General features: G+C 40.1%; 1 protein-coding gene across 2 annotated transcripts in view; it reads right to left on the bottom strand.

Moving 5' to 3' along the window:
* Positions 1-277: 277 nt before the first annotated feature.
* STK32C (serine/threonine kinase 32C) overlaps positions 278-20,798 on the bottom strand; it is a 200,177-nt gene continuing 179,656 nt past the window's right edge. Inside the window, exons 7-12 of one of the 2 annotated variants that reach the window (XM_026710606.2) lie at positions 18,940-19,043; positions 15,792-15,908; positions 12,156-12,281; positions 11,287-11,418; positions 5,423-5,490; positions 278-4,446 (exon numbers count right to left, since the gene is read on the bottom strand). In XM_026710606.2, coding sequence (XP_026566391.2) covers positions 4,308-4,446; positions 5,423-5,490; positions 11,287-11,418; positions 12,156-12,281; positions 15,792-15,908; positions 18,940-19,043 — 686 coding nt within the window. In that variant the 3' untranslated portion in view covers positions 278-4,307. Of the gene's footprint in view, positions 4,447-5,422; positions 5,491-7,584; positions 8,190-11,286; positions 11,419-12,155; positions 12,282-15,791; positions 15,909-18,939; positions 19,044-20,798 lie in introns of those variants that run through there. The other variant, XM_087932495.1, reaches the window with a different exon arrangement.

The following is a 20,798-nucleotide window of genomic DNA, read 5'->3' as shown; positions in this document are numbered from 1 at the left end:
CATGAGTAGTAGTCTAATCAGAGATCAATAAGCTGTAGTCCTTCACATATTATTGAACTACAAGATCCACATAGTAAAGACAGGTCTGTTACATCAAAAATATTTTTTTTCCTTCCATGATTATTCAGTGAAAAAAAAAGGACATTATGTGGGATAAAAACAAGTTGGCAGAAGACTGATGGCATATCATTTGTGCTCAATGTAGATATTTATTCTAGAATTGTGGCTTAGAAACCATAGTTCTCAGATTATTTCCCACAAATTTCATACATTGAAGTGAAATTAAAATATAGATTTTATTATAGGTAAAGTATAAGACACATGCTTTAAAAATAAGTAAACTGTCAAAAGCATGTGTCTTAAATCTTTCCTCAATGTTTCTGTACTAATAAACAGAAGCAGTACAATGCTGGAAAAATAAGATACGACGGGAAGGCAATATTTTGCATATAACTGAAATGCCCAGGCACTAGTCCAGTTATCTTCTAAGTCATTGTTTTTCAATTTTGGCCACTTGAAAAAGTGTGTAGACTTCAATTCCCAACATACCCAAACTAGGATTCTAACTAGAGAATTCTGAAAGTTGAAGTTCACACACCTTCAAGTTGTCAAGATTGAGAAATATTGAGCTAAGCTGAAGGAAACCGAATCCAGTCTGGACAAGCTGAATACTCCCTGCTGAATAAGATTTATTAATTCCAATAAATTTCAAGATATGAAGGCTACAATTCCTAACACACCCATCCAGTACAATCAATGTCCATGTTGGCCACAAATGTTCAAGCTTGATTTCTAATACATGTATAGAATTTTAGGTTAGAAAACCCAGCCTATAGTTTAGAACAGGGGTGTCAAACTTATGGTGGCGTCACGTGGCATATCGGGACTTTTTCTCCTTCGCTAAACCGGGTGTGGGCATGGCCAGCATATGATGCATCTGGCCTGTAGGCCGGGAATTTGACAGCCTTGTTGTAGAATGATATTGCTACATTCACTATCACCATCTACCTGCTTTTTACTGAGACTGCAGCAGTGATAGCACAGTTAAGTAACACAGATTATGTAGAGGATTAGCTTCCCACATGGTTGTAAGTACCTTCAAGCATGCTTTTAAGCAGGTGCCAGGAGACTTGTGATTATCAGCCTATCATACCTAAAGGTAGTTCAAAAGCATGTTCATTCCTTTCCTCTGGGAAAGGAAAGAATAGAATCCTTGGGCTGACTGAGGTTGCAGACAACAGTTCTGAGGGGAAAAGTGAATACTGTATAGTTAAGCAAGGCCTCTTCACATCTGCAGTCCCCTTAGGAAAATGACAGAAGAGTATAGGAGGTGACTTGCAGCTGGGCATCTTTTATTGATTACCTGAAACAGAAATGACAAAGGAAGTGCCCTGTCTCCTGCCTAGTAGGCTTTTGAATCCAATTCATGGTGCTGGTTACTACCTATGATGCCCCTCATGGCACAGAATTAGGCTACCTACAAGACTGTCTGTCCCCCATTCTTCCTGCCCTCCCCACTGGATCAAGTAGGGAGGCATGCTCTGGATCCCTTTCCTCAAGCGTTTTGTTAGACTCTGGACTCTGTCTATGCCTGCTGTGAAATGATCAGCCTTGTAAGCAAGCAAGCAAGCAAGCAAATGTATGGCTGCGTGGTTTCTGAAGACAAAGAAAGGGAGAAACAGAAAAATAAGAAAGGGAAATCTTCGAGTATAATTCAGCCAAATTTAACCATTGTTCAGCCTTACTGGTCTCCTTAAACAGAAGCACAACTCCCCATAACAAATCAATACAACTAACTTTGCTGGCTCTGCATTTTATTAAATCGTGACTGTATATCTTTTATTTTCTACCTTTAAAAAAAACAATGGATTTCCTATGAATTCATTAGCCAATAACCACACTTACTGGCTTATATCAATGCAAACATTTTAACAAGAAAGCCATTTCTTCTTAGATTCACATAGAACATTCAACACAAGGCTAATTAGACTAAACACTTTCTAAACGAACTAATTAGAGGCAAGTATTCAGTTTTAAAAATGCAACATTTTAAGTCTATGATTGATTACTAGAACATGCACATGTCACCCACACAGGTCTTGAATTCAGTTTGGAGTTTTAACTCTGTAGTAGAATCTATTGTGCTATGATGCAACTGAACGGGGATCAGTTGGCAAACCATGTTGGCACTTTAGCTTTCTTGAGGCATTAGGAAAAACAATGTGTGGATGGTCTGAAAAAAGACTGGATCCAGGCTTATCTGACCATGGTTTATCCTGTATGAAATTATGAATCCTTAGTGTTAGGATTCCGTATCCCATGGGGACAATAACTACATAGGGCTGAATGTGGTTCTGTACTCACAACTAGACCTTACTTGTGAATGCAGGGAAGTGGTGGTGTTCTTTACCCAGCACTCAAAAGGCTTTTGACTTTGAACATTCCTGTTGGCATGTTGGCAGCTCTGCTTGTAACATTTGACACTATGATAAAATAACTGGTGGAATAGCATAATCTAAACATCTGGACTATTAGCCTCTTTGAGTGTTTCTCCCTTGACATCAAGTGAAGTTTTAATCATAGTACTAACACAATAACATTTACCATTCAACTGTAAATTGGATGTGCTATTTACCTGGCTATAATCTACAAATAGTGGCACTGAGAATAAAGCTTTGGTTTCTTTGTATATCTACACAAGCAAACTTGATTTTTCTTCCCTTTCTAATGGTTCTTATGAAATATCGGTTGTGGACAATCTTTTGTTTCTTACTAACATCCACATAAAACTGTGGAAAATTAATCATCTTTTCATGGTAGTCCATATAAAAGGGATTATATCTCTGTTGTGTTGTTTGTTGAATTGACTGGATCATGAGTTGGTCAGAATTCCATCTTAATAGCAGGGAAATAAAAAAAAACTTGTTGCAGAGAAAATTGTAGCTTCAGAAGTAAGGCTGTAAGGATTCCTGTTTCCAAATGACTCTAGTCCAATGCTAGCAAATTGGTTTCAATAAGACAAGGCAGGTGGGTGGGAAATGCATCAACATTAAAAGCATGCAAAGTTCACTTTCTTTCAAGAAAACACAACTGAGATACAAACAGGACAATCTCTTCGAGGCTTGAACAAAACTGGAGTGAAAAGAGTTACAAGATTTATGTACAACATATACGCTAACGTCAAGGATTCCTAGAGTTTTAAGAATAAAGCCACAATATAGTAAGAAAAAGCCTCAAGGTAGTCCTACTATTTTTATCTGGGGTAAATCCACTACATTCAGTGGATGTTATTCCCAGTAAATATGTGTAAGATAGCAGCCTTGGTATAAGAAAGAGGGAGGAGTGACTTTTGAAACAGTGAAAAAAGGCAGTATCCACAGCTGGAACCAGCATCAACGTTTTCCAGTTTTTGTAAGAAGTTAAAACAGGTGTCAATGGTTGATATATTTAAATCACACTTTGAACAGCATGAAGAAGTGAATTAAATGTTACTTCCTCGATCATTAGGGCATCTCAATCAACCCAGGCTAATATCCTGCTCCTTTACAGGAGTGAAGAAAATGCTAACCTTAGTTCAGGTGCTTGTAAGCATACAACAATTCCTTGAAAGTCAAGGACAGCTTTGTGGAAAGATGCAGTGGTTTGACAAAAATAAAATTACCTTGCACTGCACCATTTTAAAAACCCAGCTGTAAAAGTCAGGGCAGTTGGCCCAAGATGGGTGGATTCCAAAGCACTTGTTAAATCAGAGATCAAGCTTATTAAAAAGCCACATGAAGTCAAGGGCATCAGTTACGCCCGGGCCCAGTGGGTAACTCTGGCAACTGCTGTGCTCTGTAAGAATCCAGAAATGCTCTGAAAAACATCAAGGGGCAATTTTGCATGCCGCTAGCTTTTGTCTGACTGTTAGGACAATAGTGGGTGGGGCCTTTTCAAATGCTTTAGCCCTCCCACCTTGCCCGCTTTCATTCGGCATGTTCTCGGATATATGTTGCATTTGTGTCCCTGAAATATGCTTCAGATCACCTATCAAAAGAAACGGACGAAGAAAGAAATGGAACAGTTGTGTTGAGGTGTTGCATAGTAGCAAAGTCTCTGGTAACAGGAGATCTTTTTTTTTTTTTTTTTCCAATCCATGAGTTCTGTAAGAACTACTTGCTTTTTCTGTGGCTCTACAGTGTTGGTTTGTGTGACTCATCTTCTTTTTATTTCCCCATCCACAAAAGTACCTGCTGTGCTGTCATCTGCAACCTGAGAATGTTTTATGTAAGAGGCACACAAGCTTCTGGCCCCTTCGCCCCATCGTCCTAGCTGCTTCCTGTAGAGGAACAGACTGAGCTACACAGGTTTACATTGGAATGTTCAGATTCTGTTTCAGTCTCGGTTTCATCAGTGGTTTCAGGAGGAGAAAGGGACTCATTCATCTGATCCTGGCTCTTCTTCAACCTGTACAAGAAGGTAAAGCCAGTTATGTATAGGGCAAAGTAAACAATCCGAAAAGCATTGTCCTGAGATGAAATATTTGATATTTCATGGAGATTAGGATTCAGGTAGGCTTGTAGAACTGTGTCTAAGGTGCCTTGTCACCAGGGGTGGGATTCTACCGGTTCGGCCTGATTCGGACAAACTGGTAGCTCCGACAATCGGCTGTTGCCCCCTTCCCTCCCCGCTCTGAGTCTGTGCTTTATTTCTGGTTTTTCCAGCTCAGCTGCTTTGTGCGGCATAGCAGATTGCCGCGCATCAGCTGTTTTACACACAGGGCTTGTAGCAGAAGGTGAGCTGCAAACGCTGCGCACGCAAAGCACGCACTCACCTAACTGGTTGTTCGAATCCCACCCCTTCTTGTCACTTCATTCTCCATACACTCCCTGGATATGCATTTCTGTCCCCTGCATATCCTACCTTTCAAAGGTTCCCTGGCAGACTGCATTCTTCATGTTTACTTGCCTGAGTAGTTCTAAAGCTACTCTGAGCATTCTCATCAAATGAAATAGGGCAAGTGAGTGTTAAGAGCAGGAACATCTAATAACAACATTCCTGTTAGTGTACAAAAACACCTAAGTTTGTCTGGTGCCATCTTTATTATTCTTTCATTGCCAACTTAAGACTTATATGTTATCTTTTAATTAATTTATATATTATATGCAGTGTTTCTCAACTGTGGCAGCTTGAAGTCCACACACCTTCAAGCCGCCAAGGTTGAGAAACACTGCTTAAAAGTCTTAGATTAGAACTTACAATCTCCATCACTCAACAATCGGAAGGCTCTCTCCAACTTTAGATATACAGTAGGTTTTTGGTGAGATATAAAAGAACTGAAAATAGGAGAATTTTTCTCCAAAAATTGAAATCATAATTATCCAGTCAAACCAACCATCTTTCCACCCTCACCTCCCTTTTAAAAAACAAATTTCAGACTCACTTTTCTCTGTTAAAAATGACAAAATCGTGCTGAATTGCTTCAAGGCACTCCTGCAAGTAATCATTTTCCTATAAAAAGAGAAATATTACATTATACTTTCTTGTCTAAATCGCAGTGAATTAAAAACAGAAATGAAATCAATAACAACATCCGTCTTTGTGTCACTCAGAATTGTAACACTGTATGCTTTTCTTTTTTTCCTATTAGTTGGTTACTCTGGAACCTTATTTTCTTAATAAAAGAGTCTGATATGATATAATCATTAACATGTCAGGCAATAAATAGGAGACAAATTAAAATCCATGTTCAGTCATAGCTCATTAGATAGAATTAAACCAGCCATCTATCCACCTACCCTTTTTGTCAGGTGTAAGCACCAGAACAACCCTGAGATTCTGTCAAATAGGTTTCTTTATTGTTGATCACCAAACTGCCAGTTTCCCCTTAAAAAACAGCAGATACAGACCCAAAGGATTGAACTCAAAGGCTTCCTCCCCCAAATAGACTCTAAGCTGGAATGTCTTTTGACACCCCCTGCCGTGCAAAAATTGGGGCCTCCAACAGAAGATGTTCAGGCTGTGGGAGACGATAACCATGTCCATAAGAAATAAGAAATCTAAGGGAGGTGATAAGCATGTCCATAAGAGATCTAAGTCCAACCCACCTAGAATTACATTGATTAATACCACCAATTTCTTTGACTGTTAGTAGTTCAGATTCTTGTAGAGAGAGTTAGCATGCAACAAACCTATTTAAACCACCCTGACTTTTGATTTCCTGCATTTGACACCTTCTCTCCTTCAGCCTTTCTACTCTGGGCTTCCTGATGTAGAATGAGGCCAATTCAAATACAATAATATGCAAAGTTTATATGTCACACATAAAAAAGATGGGGATGCAGATGACCTACAGAGAGGTGACATCTTAGGTATCATCTCCTTCAAAGGGTGTTTGGCCATCTTGTAAACTCCAATATAGAGAGGATGCTTCATGTACTCCATTCCAAGAGATGGAGGAGTTGGAAAGTAGGGTCAGGGTCAGGACTTTTTATGAACAGCTCCTCCCTCTCAGTTTTGGGAATCCACATGTTGTGTTGTTTCAACAAGGTGGCTAAAAAAGCATTATTCTGCTGGGCTGCTGGAGCTAAAGTGCTGTAGATTGTACAATTTTCTTCCTTGTTATTGCGGGGGCCTGCTCTGGTTATATAGTTTGTTTTATGGGATATTGAATGGTTGTTTTATGGGAGTGATTATGGGGGAGGCTGATACGAATGTTGTCTAACTGTGATTGAACATAAATACTGTAGCCAACCAACCAATCTCTGGCAATAAGAGAGAAGCTAAAAACAACAATGAGAGTAAGCCGAGTAGGGTTGTGTGCAGCATTTCAGATCTACTCCACAAAGGATGCTTCAGAACCTGAAGAAATAGAACTGTAGCATCAATCTACACTGCCTTGAAAGAACTCTTCAGCTAGTGGCCTATCACAATCGAAGATGGCAAAAACTGATAGAATCCAGGTGTAAGGATCTTCCCCAGTTGGTCCCTCAAGAAAGTAGGACTCTTGAACCCATTAAGTTGAATCAAAAGAACTTTTATTGAGAGAAAGTGATTGCAGGAAAGCAAGGCAGAATCTGAAATTGTTTCATTTCCCCAAGCCCAACTCCCCTGACCAGTCCACCAGCAGCCAATGTGATGTTGCAAGGTTGTTATGAGAACACTGAGGAGCTAGGCAGATAACAGTTCACTCTCGGGGCATGACAGCCTTGAAACCAGGTTGGACCTGCCTGGGAGGGAATCCGCTCGTCTCTGAGGACAATCCCCCTCCCTAATTCCCAAGCACTTACAAGCAAAAGCATGTGAAAGTGCCAGCAAGACCCCCCTCCCTTTCCAACAGAATGGCAGGACATGGTGGTGGGCCTGACACCAGGCAAAAGAAACAATGATCCCAGGATACATCACAGCTACTTTATGAAGTTGCAAATAGACTACAAACGTGCTCCCGCACATTATGAAGCACTTTTTGAAATTAAATCCATTGCGCCGCATAGCCCTAGCACTGAATAGGGACATCAGGACTGGTACAGCTATTATCTGCTTAATTTTTTGCTTCACGAAATAGATTTTCAGTTTAGTTGATTTGAGACTTTGGTTTTTTTTAAAAAATGGAATAGCTGGATATAAATTTGCTAATTTGTTTAGAAATACAGCGGGAGGGATTATTTAATTTCAAAAAATGAATTATTGCTGTAGAAAGAGAAAAAGCCCTACATTCGTATAAAAGCCAGTCAGATTTAACTGAAGCTAGATGACTGACAATCTAACATTTATTTTTATTTTGCTAGCTTTCAGCCAGTAATGAATTTACTGGGATAAAAAGACTGAATACACTTTGGCTCTTTTCTTGGAAGGCTCTTTTATACCTCTTAATACTAAGAACAGGTGTTTTTTGAAAAGCATTAAAAGTGAGAATTTTGACTAGTTTTGACCTAATTCCAATTAGAATATGTTGCCTGGCAAACCTGATCGTTACAACAGGATGCTATCCATATGCCATTGCTTATATACACTCTTTCTTCTTACCAACATCTGCTAGTCTATCTCTAACTTCAAAAAAATAGCATCTCTTTTATTTTATTTTTTTTAGCAGTCTTCCTCTAATCAGCCATCATGGACAGAAAGTGATGAACAGATCAGTCAGTTTCTAGAAATTGTTGGTCAGCTCAGTTACCCTCATTTCACGTTTCTGCTTTTGATCCGTTTTCATTCTTAAGAAATGCAGACAAAATTTGCACCCATTATTCAAATATTTTCAGTCAGAACGATTGTTTCGATACATGGCTCTGAGTTCTTACATTAAATGGCATGCATACTGTTGGTATTTAAGGAAAACAACAAGAAAAGCAACAATGGTATCTCTTATGAGCAGCAGTTGGCAAGAGGTTGGTCCTTTGCCATAATAAAACCCTGTTTGCTTGACAGACCAATATGACAGAATAAAGTAGCCCAGATAAGAAGGAAGAATTAAGACTAGCTCTGGCTTTATCGTAAGGCTACTTTAACAGAATCTTGTAAGTCTAAAAGCATTTCTTCCTATTTTCCATTAGTCTCTGAAAAACTAGGGAGGCCCGCTTCTAAAACAGTGTTTTTCCAGTGAAACCAGGCAACCTGGTCTCCCTGTCAGGCCCCTGTTAGACTCTGACTCTGAGGAAGAGGAGGAACAGCTGACAGGGAGTAGGAGTGTGGCTCTGGAGGTTGTGGAGGAAACTGGGGAAGGGCACAGGCTGGCTGGGCATTCAGAGGAAGACCCAGGCCCATCCCCTCTTCATCCTAGGGCAGGCAGGGAGAAACATGAATGGCGTGGTCTATGTAGGAGGAAAGGGTCCTGATCCCCTTCATGGGCTGCAGCTGTGAGTACTGTTTAAAAGGACAAACTGTGTATGGCCCAGTGCTGGAAACAAAGCGTGAAATAATTCTAGTCTTTCAGTTCTTATCTGAGTTCAGGCATCCTTCCCACTGTGTATATATTTTGATATCTGGACATCCTCAAGCCCTTATCTTGCCTTATCTCATTAATTGTTTCAGTGTGGTTTGTGTTGTTTTTTTCTATTTAAAATTTATATGTATTTCGATTTTGAACGAAATTTCTTCCTTTTCGCAACTGTTTGTGGGGGAGTTTTTTCTCCAGTCCATGATAATTGGATCTTTGAAGCCAAACTGAAGGAATTAAAGGGACTTCACCTGTTTTTTGATGACTTTGTTGCTTTTGGGTCCTCACACTACCCAAATATGGGAATGAGCATACTGCTTCTGTTTTCACCTTTCAGCTCCAATCCAGGAGCCTTCACAGGCAGTTGCTTTTGTGACAAACTATTTTTGCGTTGAATTTATATTTTACCGACAAAGAAATAAAAGGAGACTAGGATAGATTTATTTCAAGTTATTTAGCTCTCGTCAGCTAGCTATAACCTTTCTCAGATTCGAACCTGGCTACTTGCATATTAGGTAGATATAGTAACCTCTAAGCCACAGGCTCTCCTCGCTTTGTCAGCTATACTAGGAGAGATGAAATGTTTTTCCAGAAGCAGTATGCTCCGTCCTATATTTGGATAGACCAGGTTGCCCTGATAGATCAGTTTCATCGGAAAAACACTAAATCTCTCCCTTGATATAGCCAACAAAGCAAGGAGAGCCCATGGCTTAGAGGTTAATACATTTACCCAATATGCAAGTAGCCAGGGTTTGAATCTCAGAAGGGGCATGGCTAGCTGGCGTGAGCTAAATAGCTTGAAATAAATCTATACTAGTCTCCCTTCATTTCTTTGTTGGCAAAACATAAATTCTCTTCTGAAACACTTCCCATTCTCCACTCGTTCCCCGCTCCCGTTTCTGAGGACTGAGATCTCTTCGGCCTGATGGTTGTCAGGTCTGTGGCTCTTCTTCCCGTCTTTCAGGATTATTCCCACATCCCATTATAACAACAGGAGTTGAGATTTTAGCAGCTTTAGTCTCACCTAGTTGGGGGGGAAATAACGCAGGAGAGAGTGAGGAGATTTAGATTGGTGCTGAAGAGGCAATGCGCATCTCTTCATCAAAGCAAAGAAATAACAAGAGGTTGCTTCCATGAAGTACTGCACCTGTTTGAGGCTTCCCGGTGTCTTTTTTCCCTACTGCTTAAGCCAGAGGTTCCCAAACTTGGCAACTTGAAGACTTGTGGATTCAACTCTTTAAAAGATAGTTGAAGTCCACAAGTCTTCAAGTTGCCAAGTTTGGGAACCTCTGGCTTAAGCAGTACTGAAGACGACCAAAGCAAGAAGAGGCTTCTGTGCTACTACAGGTAGTTCTTGACTTACAACAATTCATTTGGTGACCTTCGAAGTTACAATGTCACTGAAAAAAGTGACTTATGACCGGTTTCCACACTTATGACCACTGCCACATCCTCATGGTCACGTGACCAAGATTGCGATGCCTGGCAACTGGTTCATATTAATGACGGTAGCAAGTGTCCAGGAGTCGCATGGTCCGCTTTTGCCACCTTCCGACAAGCGAAGTCAGTGGGGAAGCCAGATTCCCTTCACAACTGCAGGGATTCACTTAACAACCGTGGCAAGAAAAGCGGTTAACATGGGGCAAAACACACTTAACCAATGTCTCACGGAGCAACATCAGTGTGGGACTCAAATATGGTCGGAAATCGAGGACTACCTATACTGTAGTGCAGGGGTGTAAAACTCAGTTTCATTGAGGGCTGCATCAGGGTTGTGTTGGGATCTCTGGGGGCCAAGGTAGGCGTGGCCAGGGTAGGTGTGGCCAGCTTGATGTCTCTCGTTGGGGGCACCTGTGGTGGCCCAAGTGCTCTGTTAGCGAAAATGGGCTCCTGAGCTCCGTTTTCAGCTGTGATGGCCTCCTGCAACCCTCTGCCAGTAAAAAAATGGAGCTTGGGAGGGTCGTGTGTGGCCCTCCCGAGCTCCCCTTTTGCTGGCAGAGGCACTGTGGGCCAGTCCTTCACGGTTTCCAGGGCATCCCCATGGGCCAGATCTAAGCACACCACGGGCCGGATCCAACCCCCCCCCCAGGCCTTGTGTTTGACACCCCTGCTGTAGTGACTTCAGAAGCAACTTATTTTTTTCCACACTCAGAAGTGAAGGATCCCTGTTGCTTTGTGGAGCAACTCAAGGAAGGACTTTGCTTGAGACTTCAGCAAAGATTAAAATCATGCACGGCCTTACAAGTTGGCCAGGAACACAAGTAGAGTTTTGCAGAGCCCCATCAGAGGTATTTGAAAGTGAAATGCCAGCTCCTGCAATCAGAGGACACGCAAAGGATTTCAATTTACTTTGGCCACTGTGAGGGAAGACTTACAGACTGTGAGCTGTCCTTGCTGTTGTCCCTGGATTTGTTCTTTGCGAGCCTCTTCTTTTTCTTGTGCAGGGGCCTTGATTCCAGGATCATCTCTTCCAGCTCAAAAGTGGGGTCGCAGTGCAGACGGCCTTTCTGTGAGAAATTGAGACAGAGAGGCTGCCGTGTGAATAGCAAACTGATCGTGCAAGCGGTATTCTGAGCCCAGGTTTGTTAGCCATGGGGATCAGGGGTAGGAGGAGGAAATGCAACTGTTATATGTGGAAATTGATCTTATACACCTAAGAATATAAATAACCAAACTGATTCCATGTTTGCTCTTTATCTGAACTGTTTAGGGATCAGAACATTTATGTGACCTGTTATGAATGGGTTTACTGCAAAAGCTATGCAGAATTGCAAAATATTCTGTCCTTGGCTTGGTTTGAGATGCATACTAAGGTCACCCTGACATTATCAGGCATATTAAGAGATATTAATGACCTCTTGTGTAATCTTTTAAGTAGAAAACAGGATAAAGTGGTGAAGTGAAGAAAGCTGGGGAATTTCCAGGGACGCATGGGGGGAATTATGAAAAATACCCGGAACTTTCCTATGGGATTCGCTGTAACTGCTTTGTGTAAAAAACAGGAGGTGTTATGTAATCGTTTAATTGTGATAATCCTATATAGGGGTGTATTTACTGGAAAGGGGTGTCTCCTTTTGCTCACACTGCAGTCTGAGTGCTAAAGGGGGCTGATATTGCAATATCAATAAAGCCAGTGACGGATTTCTGATTGTTGTTTTATTTTTGGTATAATCTCACAGCAACCCTCCGTCATGAGTAACAGAGACCCACAACTAAAACGAACACACTCAACACTTTGACTTACATTAGGAATGAAGCCAGGCTCCACTTTCTTCTCGCAAATTTCATCCCAGTCCACATTAGATAAGTAGGAGGAAGTCTGAATGTTGGCTAGACTAGAAAAACGATGCTCAGGGTTGACTGTCAAAAGCTGAAAATGGAAATCAAAGAGGGGCAAGGCAAATTTATTTAGGGCGAAACTGGGCAACGGGGGGGGGGGGAGAGATCTGAGCTGTTTTACAGATAGTCCTCGACTTACATCCATTCGTTTAGTGAACATTTGAAGTTACAATAGCACTGAAAAAAGTGACTTAGGAGCATCTTCACGCTTAAGTCTGTCGTAACATTCCCTGCACAGCCATGTGATCAAAATTCAGGGACTTGGCAACCAGCAGGCATTTACAATGGTTGCAAGCACCCTGGGGATTGTGTGATTTTCCCATTTGTGACCTTCCCAGCTCAGGGAAGCAAAATCAATGGGGAAAGCTAGATTTGCTTAACAATCACATGGATTCACATAATTGCAGTCATTTTCTTACAACCATAACATCGTAAAAAAAGGTGATAAAATCAGGTACAACTCACTTAATATCTGCCTCACTTAGCAACAGAAATTCTGGTTCCTATTGGGTTGTAGGCTGAAGAGAACCTTCATTTCTCCACACAGGCAGTGAAGTGTATACAGTAAAGAGAAATCAGCTTCCTTTTCTCAACAGTTAAAAATATAACCTTAATTTGTTTTCCACTCCACAAAATAGCTAAATGTGATTTATTCATTTTTAAATCAAAGACCCATTCAGTTTCCTTCAGTCTACCATTAAACAAACTAATTTTTCTCATGTTAGATGCCCAAGGATATTTGGATGCAGAGGCAGTACTACTACTACTACTGCTACTACTACTACTACTACTTCTACTGAGTAGGAAAATGCAGCCCCTCTGACTGAGTTACAGTCATGGGTCCAACAGCACTTGAGTCACTGTTTGACCAAGAACATCAAGGAAGCACCAATTCTTCATTGTGGTAGTTGCCATGCCTTCCATCAAAGTCAAATGGCTGCACATAATTAAATGGCATATTTTTAAATGGGAAAAAGGATGAGAACAAAGTCTCCTAATTGAATCAGTTCGGAGATTCTATTGTTTTCTGTGACTGGGAATAACGTCACACTCCTTCCATACTGATGCTCATCTAATTTAAATATGAACAAAACCGCTCCTCGCCTCAACAATTCATTCTTCATCTGGGTTTTCCACAAATGCTCCTCTTCAGGATGTTTTGTACCTTTCACTGCTTATTACTTTCCATAGACAATGTATGTTTGGAGGCTATCTTCCTTTATTAATCCAGCAGAGGGAGCATTCTTGTTGAGTAAATTGTCCATAACACAATCCTACTTTAAAATTACACATGCTGTTCATTTGAGACAGATTTATATTGGGAGCCCTTGATTCTTGTCACGGTTGTACATACGTATTTCCTTTCTTTTTTACAAGAAAAACAAGCCCTACCCAACTCCGTTGTTACAGCCTCAACCCCTCACATCTTCAACTGTAAACTGTGTAATGTGGACCTCACCCCATTCCTAAAACGTCCTTAAGGGGGCATGCATAAGCGCACCAGCATGCCTACCGTCCCTGTCTTACTGTCCCCTTTTATCTGTATTTACTCCCTTTGTTCTTGTTTATGTTCACATTTGTTATCTTGTACATGTTTGACAAACAAACAAACAAACAAATAAATAAATGATACTCTTAAAAACATTCAACCATTACAGGCCTCAATGGCACTTTACATTCCCCCCCCCCCGCCACCCCCGATATTGAAGAGGGCTGGCAAAGAACTTGAAGGAACATTTTGTATTGGATTTGAAGGGTGCTTTGCACCGCATGTTGGCACGAGGGAATCTCTCCCTCATTGAAAATGGTCAGACTGTTATGTCCTGCAGAAAGCTCATCATAAACATTCGGGGGCCTTTCAAGGCACGCACAAGCATCTTTCCACTAGACTGTGGATGAAGTGAGGGAACTGTGCAGGCAGGAAAAATCTGGGAAAATGCCAAAAAGCAGCTGGAATAGGAGACAGGAGCTTTGCTCAGGCCAATATATTCTGAAAAATCATTCCACTGCACCAATCTAGCATTCATGATCCCGTGGCCTCTATACACACAGTTTTCAGTGGGCTGAATTTGGATGCTCTAAGTATGCTTGTTTCTCTTTTTTATCTTTTAAAGACTATTTGTACTTTTGCTCGCTTCCCCTCAAGCATGCCGATCACTTCTCCTTGCTTCTCAAAAGTCCTATGTTGGGAGTCAGTCCTGGCAAACATCGCCTAAGTTGGCTGTCAGTGGAAATTATAAACGTATCGCACTCTCAGGCTTCCAGAAATTGACACCTCAGTCTCAAGTGATACCAATCATTAGCACAATTAGTTAATGTTTCATACATGGGGAGACACTTGCTTTTATGAAGAAGTCTGGCACTTCCAGTCTGATACACAGACGACCCTCGATTATTCACAGTTTGAACTTTCACAGGGGGCTGTTACCATCCAGACACAATTTCAGCCTCCTACAGACATTCCCCACGGGAATGCCAGAGGAAGGAGAAATTGGATTGTGAGACACATCCCACCTGTTTCACACATTTTTGTCTTTTGAATGCCTACAGGGGGTGTCACAATCTGAAAAAGATAATATGAAAAGAAGTCCTTATTAATCAAGCCAGCAGAAAGCCCTATAACTTCCTGCAAGGTATTTATTGGCAATTATTGCATAGCTTTAACAGTAAGATTACCTGCTGCATTACATGTAAAGAAAATACGTTTTCCTCTCTGACCATGCACTTACATCTGCCCAATGAAAGTAGCAATAGCAATAGCACATAGTCTTATGTACAGTTCCACAGTGCTTTAGAATAGAATAGAATGGAATAGAATAGAATACCTTTATTGTCATTGCATTCCACAAATACAATGAAATTTGAAAGCTACTCCAGCACAGTGCCCCAAATACCACATCACAATCACACTACAGAGTATTTAAAAATTATAATAATTATAATCATAATAGGACTAAATCACCAATGCACTGTTTGATTCAAGACAATTACTGCCTTGGAAAAGAAACTGTTTCTCAATCTATTAGTCCTCATTTTAAGACACCTATAACGCTTCCCTGATGGTAACAGGTCAAAATATGAGCCCTCTCTAAGCGGTTTACGAATGTCAACACATTGCCCTCAGCAATCATGGTCCTCATTTTACAGAACTGAGAAGGATGGAAGGCCTTGTCAATCTTGAGCCACTCAGGATTGAACTGCTGGCAGTTGGTAGACTAAACCTGCAATATTGCATTCTAACGACTGAGCCACCATGGCAGTGACGCATCTATGGAGCTGGAAAGCATTTGAAGGACAGGAGACAGTATTTCTGGTGCAAAACACACTCTCCCCGCTAGTTCAGTGGCTAGGAGGACTGTGGGCATATTTCCCTGACACTGTTCTAGGAACAATGAAGTAATGTGCTGAAGGCAACTGTTGCTACACAGACATATGCAGCATGTTGGCAAGTCAGAGGGAGCACATATTTTTGGATCAAAGCCCATATTTGTGCAGAGATAATGAATCATTGCAATCCTTACCAAAGAAACAATGATTTTACCTTTCTTAATAATGCCACCATGTCTTTTGACCAAGCTGTTGTATACTGAACACTCACAGTGCTGAACAGCTGAACTAACGATTCCACAGGACTATTGGAATGGATGTCGTAAGGCCTCTGAGGGAGAAAAAAAAAGATGAATAAATGAAAATACATGAGAACTCCATATTTATTTATCATAACATCAAGCATTTAATGAATGCAGTTAGGTATACTTCTGTTACTACTCTATTACTATCATCCTGATGCTTTGGTCACCTTGTATTTCAACTATCACTATCATATTCAACTGTCAATGAATACTTCAGCTTCAACCATAACAACACAAGAACACACAAAAGATACAAACTCAAGGTTAATCGCATCAAACTTGATTGCAGGAAATACGACTTCAGCAACAGAGTGGTCAATGTCTGGAATACTCTACCTGACTCTGTGGTTTCTTCCCCAAACCCCCAAAACTTTAACCTTCGACTGTCTATTATTGACCTCACCCCTTTCCTAAGAGGTCTGTAGGGGGTGTGCATAAGCATACCAACGTGCCTACCGTCCCTGTCCTATTGTTTCTTTTATTTTTTTTATTTTTCTTATATGTATCCATGTATTCATAACTATGTTTTTACTTATACCTATTATCTTGAAGGCAACTGACATAAATAAATAAATAAATAAATATCACAAGATATATAGGGCTGTCTTGAGACACTTTGGAAGCTGCAGCTGGCTCTGAATGCTGTGAAACAGGCATTTATGGGTATGTGCCCATATGTGCTGGCCTCTTTGTTAAGCTGCACTGGTTGCCAGCAGCCTTCTGGATGTGATACAAGATGCTGGTTATCACCTGTAAATGATTATCCAAAAGACCATCTGTCTCCCATAGCTACTCTCTATCCCAGATGGTTGGACAGAATCCAGATTCCACTGCTTTAACAATGGCACCTGAACAGACCCACAAAGTTTTAACGCTTGTCTTGCACCCATCAGAATAGAATAGAATAGAATTCTTTATTGGCCAAGTGTGGTTGGACACACAAGGAATTTGTCTTGGTGTAAATGCTCTCAGTGTGCATAAAAGAAAAGATACATTCATCAAGAGTCAAGAATCATAAGGTACTTTACAAGTAGCTGGACAGTGTTGAGGGGCTTATTTGTTTAGCAGAGTGATGGAGTTTGGGAAAAAACTCCCCTTGTGTCTAGTTGTTCTGGTGTGCAGTGCTCTATAGCATCGTTTTGAGGGAAGGAGTTGAAACAGTTTATGTCCAGGATGTGAGGGCTCTGTAAATATTTTTACAGCCCTCTTTTTGACTCGTGCAGTATACAGGTCCTCAATTGAGGGCAGGTTGTAATTGTTTTTTCTGCAGTCCTAATTACTCTCTGAAATCTGTGTCTGTCATGTTGGGTTGCAGAACCAAACCAGACAGTTATAGAGGTGCAGATGATAGACTCAATAATTCCTCTGTAGAACAGTATCAGCAGTTCAACTGTATCCTTGGGCAGTTTGAGCTTTCTGAGTTGGCGCAGAAAGAACATTCTTTGTTATGCTTTTTTGATGACGTTTTTGATGTTAGGTGTCCATTTAAGGTCTTGTGATATGATAGAACCTAGAAATTTGAAGGTCTCTACTGTTGATACTGTGTTGTCTAAATGTGTATGACCCCCACCTTAGCTCTGGAATAGAGGGTGTGGCTCTTTGTGGGATGACTGGTTTGTTACGAGACTCTGTCACTTTTCTCATATTTTGTTTTGTCTCAAATTGTTTAATATTGTATCCTGCCCAGAACCATGAAGGAGTTGGGCAGCAGATTGATGATAGTCAGATAGAAATGCTCTGTCCTACACATAGGTAAAAAAAATAAGTACACAGAATACAAGCTAGGTGGATATGACCTCACTGATGACCCTCACTCTGTCAAGGACTTTGAAGTACTCGCATCAAATGACCTAAGCACCAGAGCTCACGGCAACAGCATTGCCAAAAAAGCATTAAGAGTTGTAAATCTAATCTTATGAAGCTTCTCTTCTGGTAATACTGAATTGCTAATTAGAGCATACAAAACCTTTTCTAGACCAATACTCTAATACAGCTCATCTGTCTGGAATCCGCACTATATATCGGACATTAATACAATTGAGCAAATCCAGAAGTATTTCACGAGAAGAGTACTACACTCCTCTGCTGCACCACCAGGCTTGAGATTTAACCTAGAACTACGTCGCTTATGGTTAGACTTAAGTGTAGTACACAAAATTATCTGTTACAATGTCCTATCAGTCAATGAATACTTCAGCTTCAACCGCAACAATAAATGAGCACACAACAGATACAAGCTCAATGTAAACCACTCCAAACTTGATTGCAGAAAGTACAACTTCAGCAACAGAGTGGTCAATGCCTGGAATGCACTACCTGACTCTGTTATTACATCCTCTAACCCTCACTCCTTTAACCTTAAACCATCTACTATTGACCTCACCCCATTCCTAAGAGGTCTGTAAGGGACGTGCATAAGCGCACAATTGTGCCTACTATCCCTGTCCTATTGTCCCTATTTATTTGTACCTATTTACTGTATTTATACTAATGTTTATTCTTATACCTATTATCTTTTAAGTGATTTAACAAATCAAATAAATAAATAAAAAAGGGGGGGGAGAGAGAGATATGATGGATGAACAGACAATAGAGAGACAGAGACAGATAGATGCAGACTAATTTAAGAGAGCAAATCCAAGGTGGGCATTTATGGCAGAGAAAACTTGATGTTAAGAACTGGTATTGCCTCATATATATTGTTGGTATCTGACAAACAAAGAATTGTGTTTAATTAGAAATATGAATAACTGGTAGAAAAAAATGAACTCTGAAAACCCCTCCTAGGGGTCAGATTCAGCATAGATCACTTCAGGAATGGCACTATATATTAACTGGAATCATATGAAGCTTCCAATAGATGAAGAACATTAAATTCTGATCTGAATTTACACTCATATTTGTGTTATATTTTGTAATTGTTTTCTTCAATAAGATTTTTTAACTTCTACTCATTTGTATGTTCATTGCCTTGGAATCCATGAACCTACTACCCACACTTTAATGGGGCAATGCCATTTCCAAAGTATTTGTAAAAATAAAGAATATGTCAAGCACCCATCCACGCAGAAGCTCATATGCTATCACTCCCAGAGACCACCAATCGACTTCAAAGGAGTACCCTGATCCTCCATTCAGAAAGGAATGAAAGATCTCCGGAGCTGAAAAGAAAAACAAGGACATCATTTAATACCTCCATCATTGTTAGTTTCAGTAAAACTGCTGTTGCCGTTTTTGCATATCCCCATAGTTGTAAAATGAGATATTCTAACGTAAATGAGACACAAAATCTTCTGAGCTGTAAGTAGGTGTGCTGGCTTTAGATGATATGAAAGAGAATCACATGTTGACTTCATATGTAGGACCAAATATTTGGGAAGATTGGTAGTAGTACTTGTATAGTTATACTAGCTCTATACCCGTGCTTCGCTACAAAACTATGTGATTAGGCTTAGTTTTGGGGAAGGAAAATAAGATAGGTGGAATTGTGCCTCTGCCTACCAGCTTCCATCATATTCATCTGGCTAGTGTCCTGTCAGTGTCTGAGAGAGTTGAGCGCTGTTTGGAAACTGAAATAGTATTTGTTGTGTGAGCAAGGAGATAGCAAGGAGGCTGGCCGTGGTTTAGCTCAACTGTTCTGTACTAAAGCTGGTTGGTCCTGTGAAACTGAAACTCCTCTCCTCTGCTTGTGTTTTGCGTTTGGAACAGATTTCTTTTCAGGTGGGGAGGGGAAGTAGAACTCCTTAGCATAAGAGCATGTTAATAATAATATACAAAATACTAATGCTCTGGTGGTCATTTCAAAAAATCCTTTCTTAGTGAGCACCTAGAAGCCAAGAGAAACATATGTGCCAAATTTCAAGTTTGTAGGCTTTATGGTTCTGGAGATTTTGTGATGATGACTGGTATTTCACTTTTATATATATAAAGTGAAGATTAAGAAATGGTTGCTAATATGATTCCCCCCTAAATAGCTTGCATTTAACTAGACTTGTGAGACTGCTTACAGCTCTAAAAGGTGGATGGACCATATGCTTAATCTTCGAGATGTGATCTATAGCTGGCTTCTGCTATAAACAGCCAACCAAAAAGCAAAAGGGTTCAATTAACAAAATATAAAATTAAAGCATTCTTAAGCCTAATTAATCTCTTTATAGGAAGGGGAGATAGATTTAAATTAGACAATTATTTTATGCCTAAGGCAAAATAAACAAAGGGTGTGGGGATTACTATAAGCTAAATATTATTTTTAATGTAAACAATGCTGTGCTTCAATGTTTATCTAAACATCTGGCCTAGACATTGGTATTTGAACTTACATCTTTTTAACATTTATATTTTATTGTTTTACTGATCTAGGTAAAATGTTAATATGCATTACTAGCCTGTGTATGATATGCCATATGTAAAATATATTTTATTTCATTTTTTATTCCCCTCAATTGTGTCAGGTTCTTAGAGACTACCTGGACAAGGTCCTGCAATTTATTTGTCAAGGTTTTTCAGAAATGGTTTCGTATGGCTAAGAAAGATTGACAAGTCCAATGTCACCCAATTGGCTTTGTGCTTAAGGTTGAACTAGAATTCACAGTCTCCTAGTTGGTAGCCTGGCATCCTAACCATTATACCAAACTGACTTTAATATATCATATATCTTCAAATATGGTACAGAACACACTCATACATACAAACACAACGAAGTAAATGTGATGTGACAGAATCTCAAAATATGAACCAGTTTAGCAGGAAAATATATATTTCATTTGGACTGAGTGGAAAAATATAATTTTGGATTTAAGATAGGAAAAGGTGACTTTTCAAAGATAGATAGCCACTTATTTCTAATCTATTGGCTTCTAACCCCACCCCCATTGGGAGATTTAGCTTTCTTTACAAGTAGATTTGCTTAGATTAAT

The sequence above is a fragment of the Pseudonaja textilis genome, chromosome 4, assembly GCF_049901715.1.
Source record: "Pseudonaja textilis isolate UNSWEBS1 chromosome 4, rPseTex1.2, whole genome shotgun sequence".
NCBI lineage: Eukaryota > Metazoa > Chordata > Lepidosauria > Squamata > Elapidae > Pseudonaja > Pseudonaja textilis.
The sequence above is the reverse complement of the archived record's forward strand: the minus strand, read 5'-3'. Positions and strand labels throughout refer to the sequence as shown.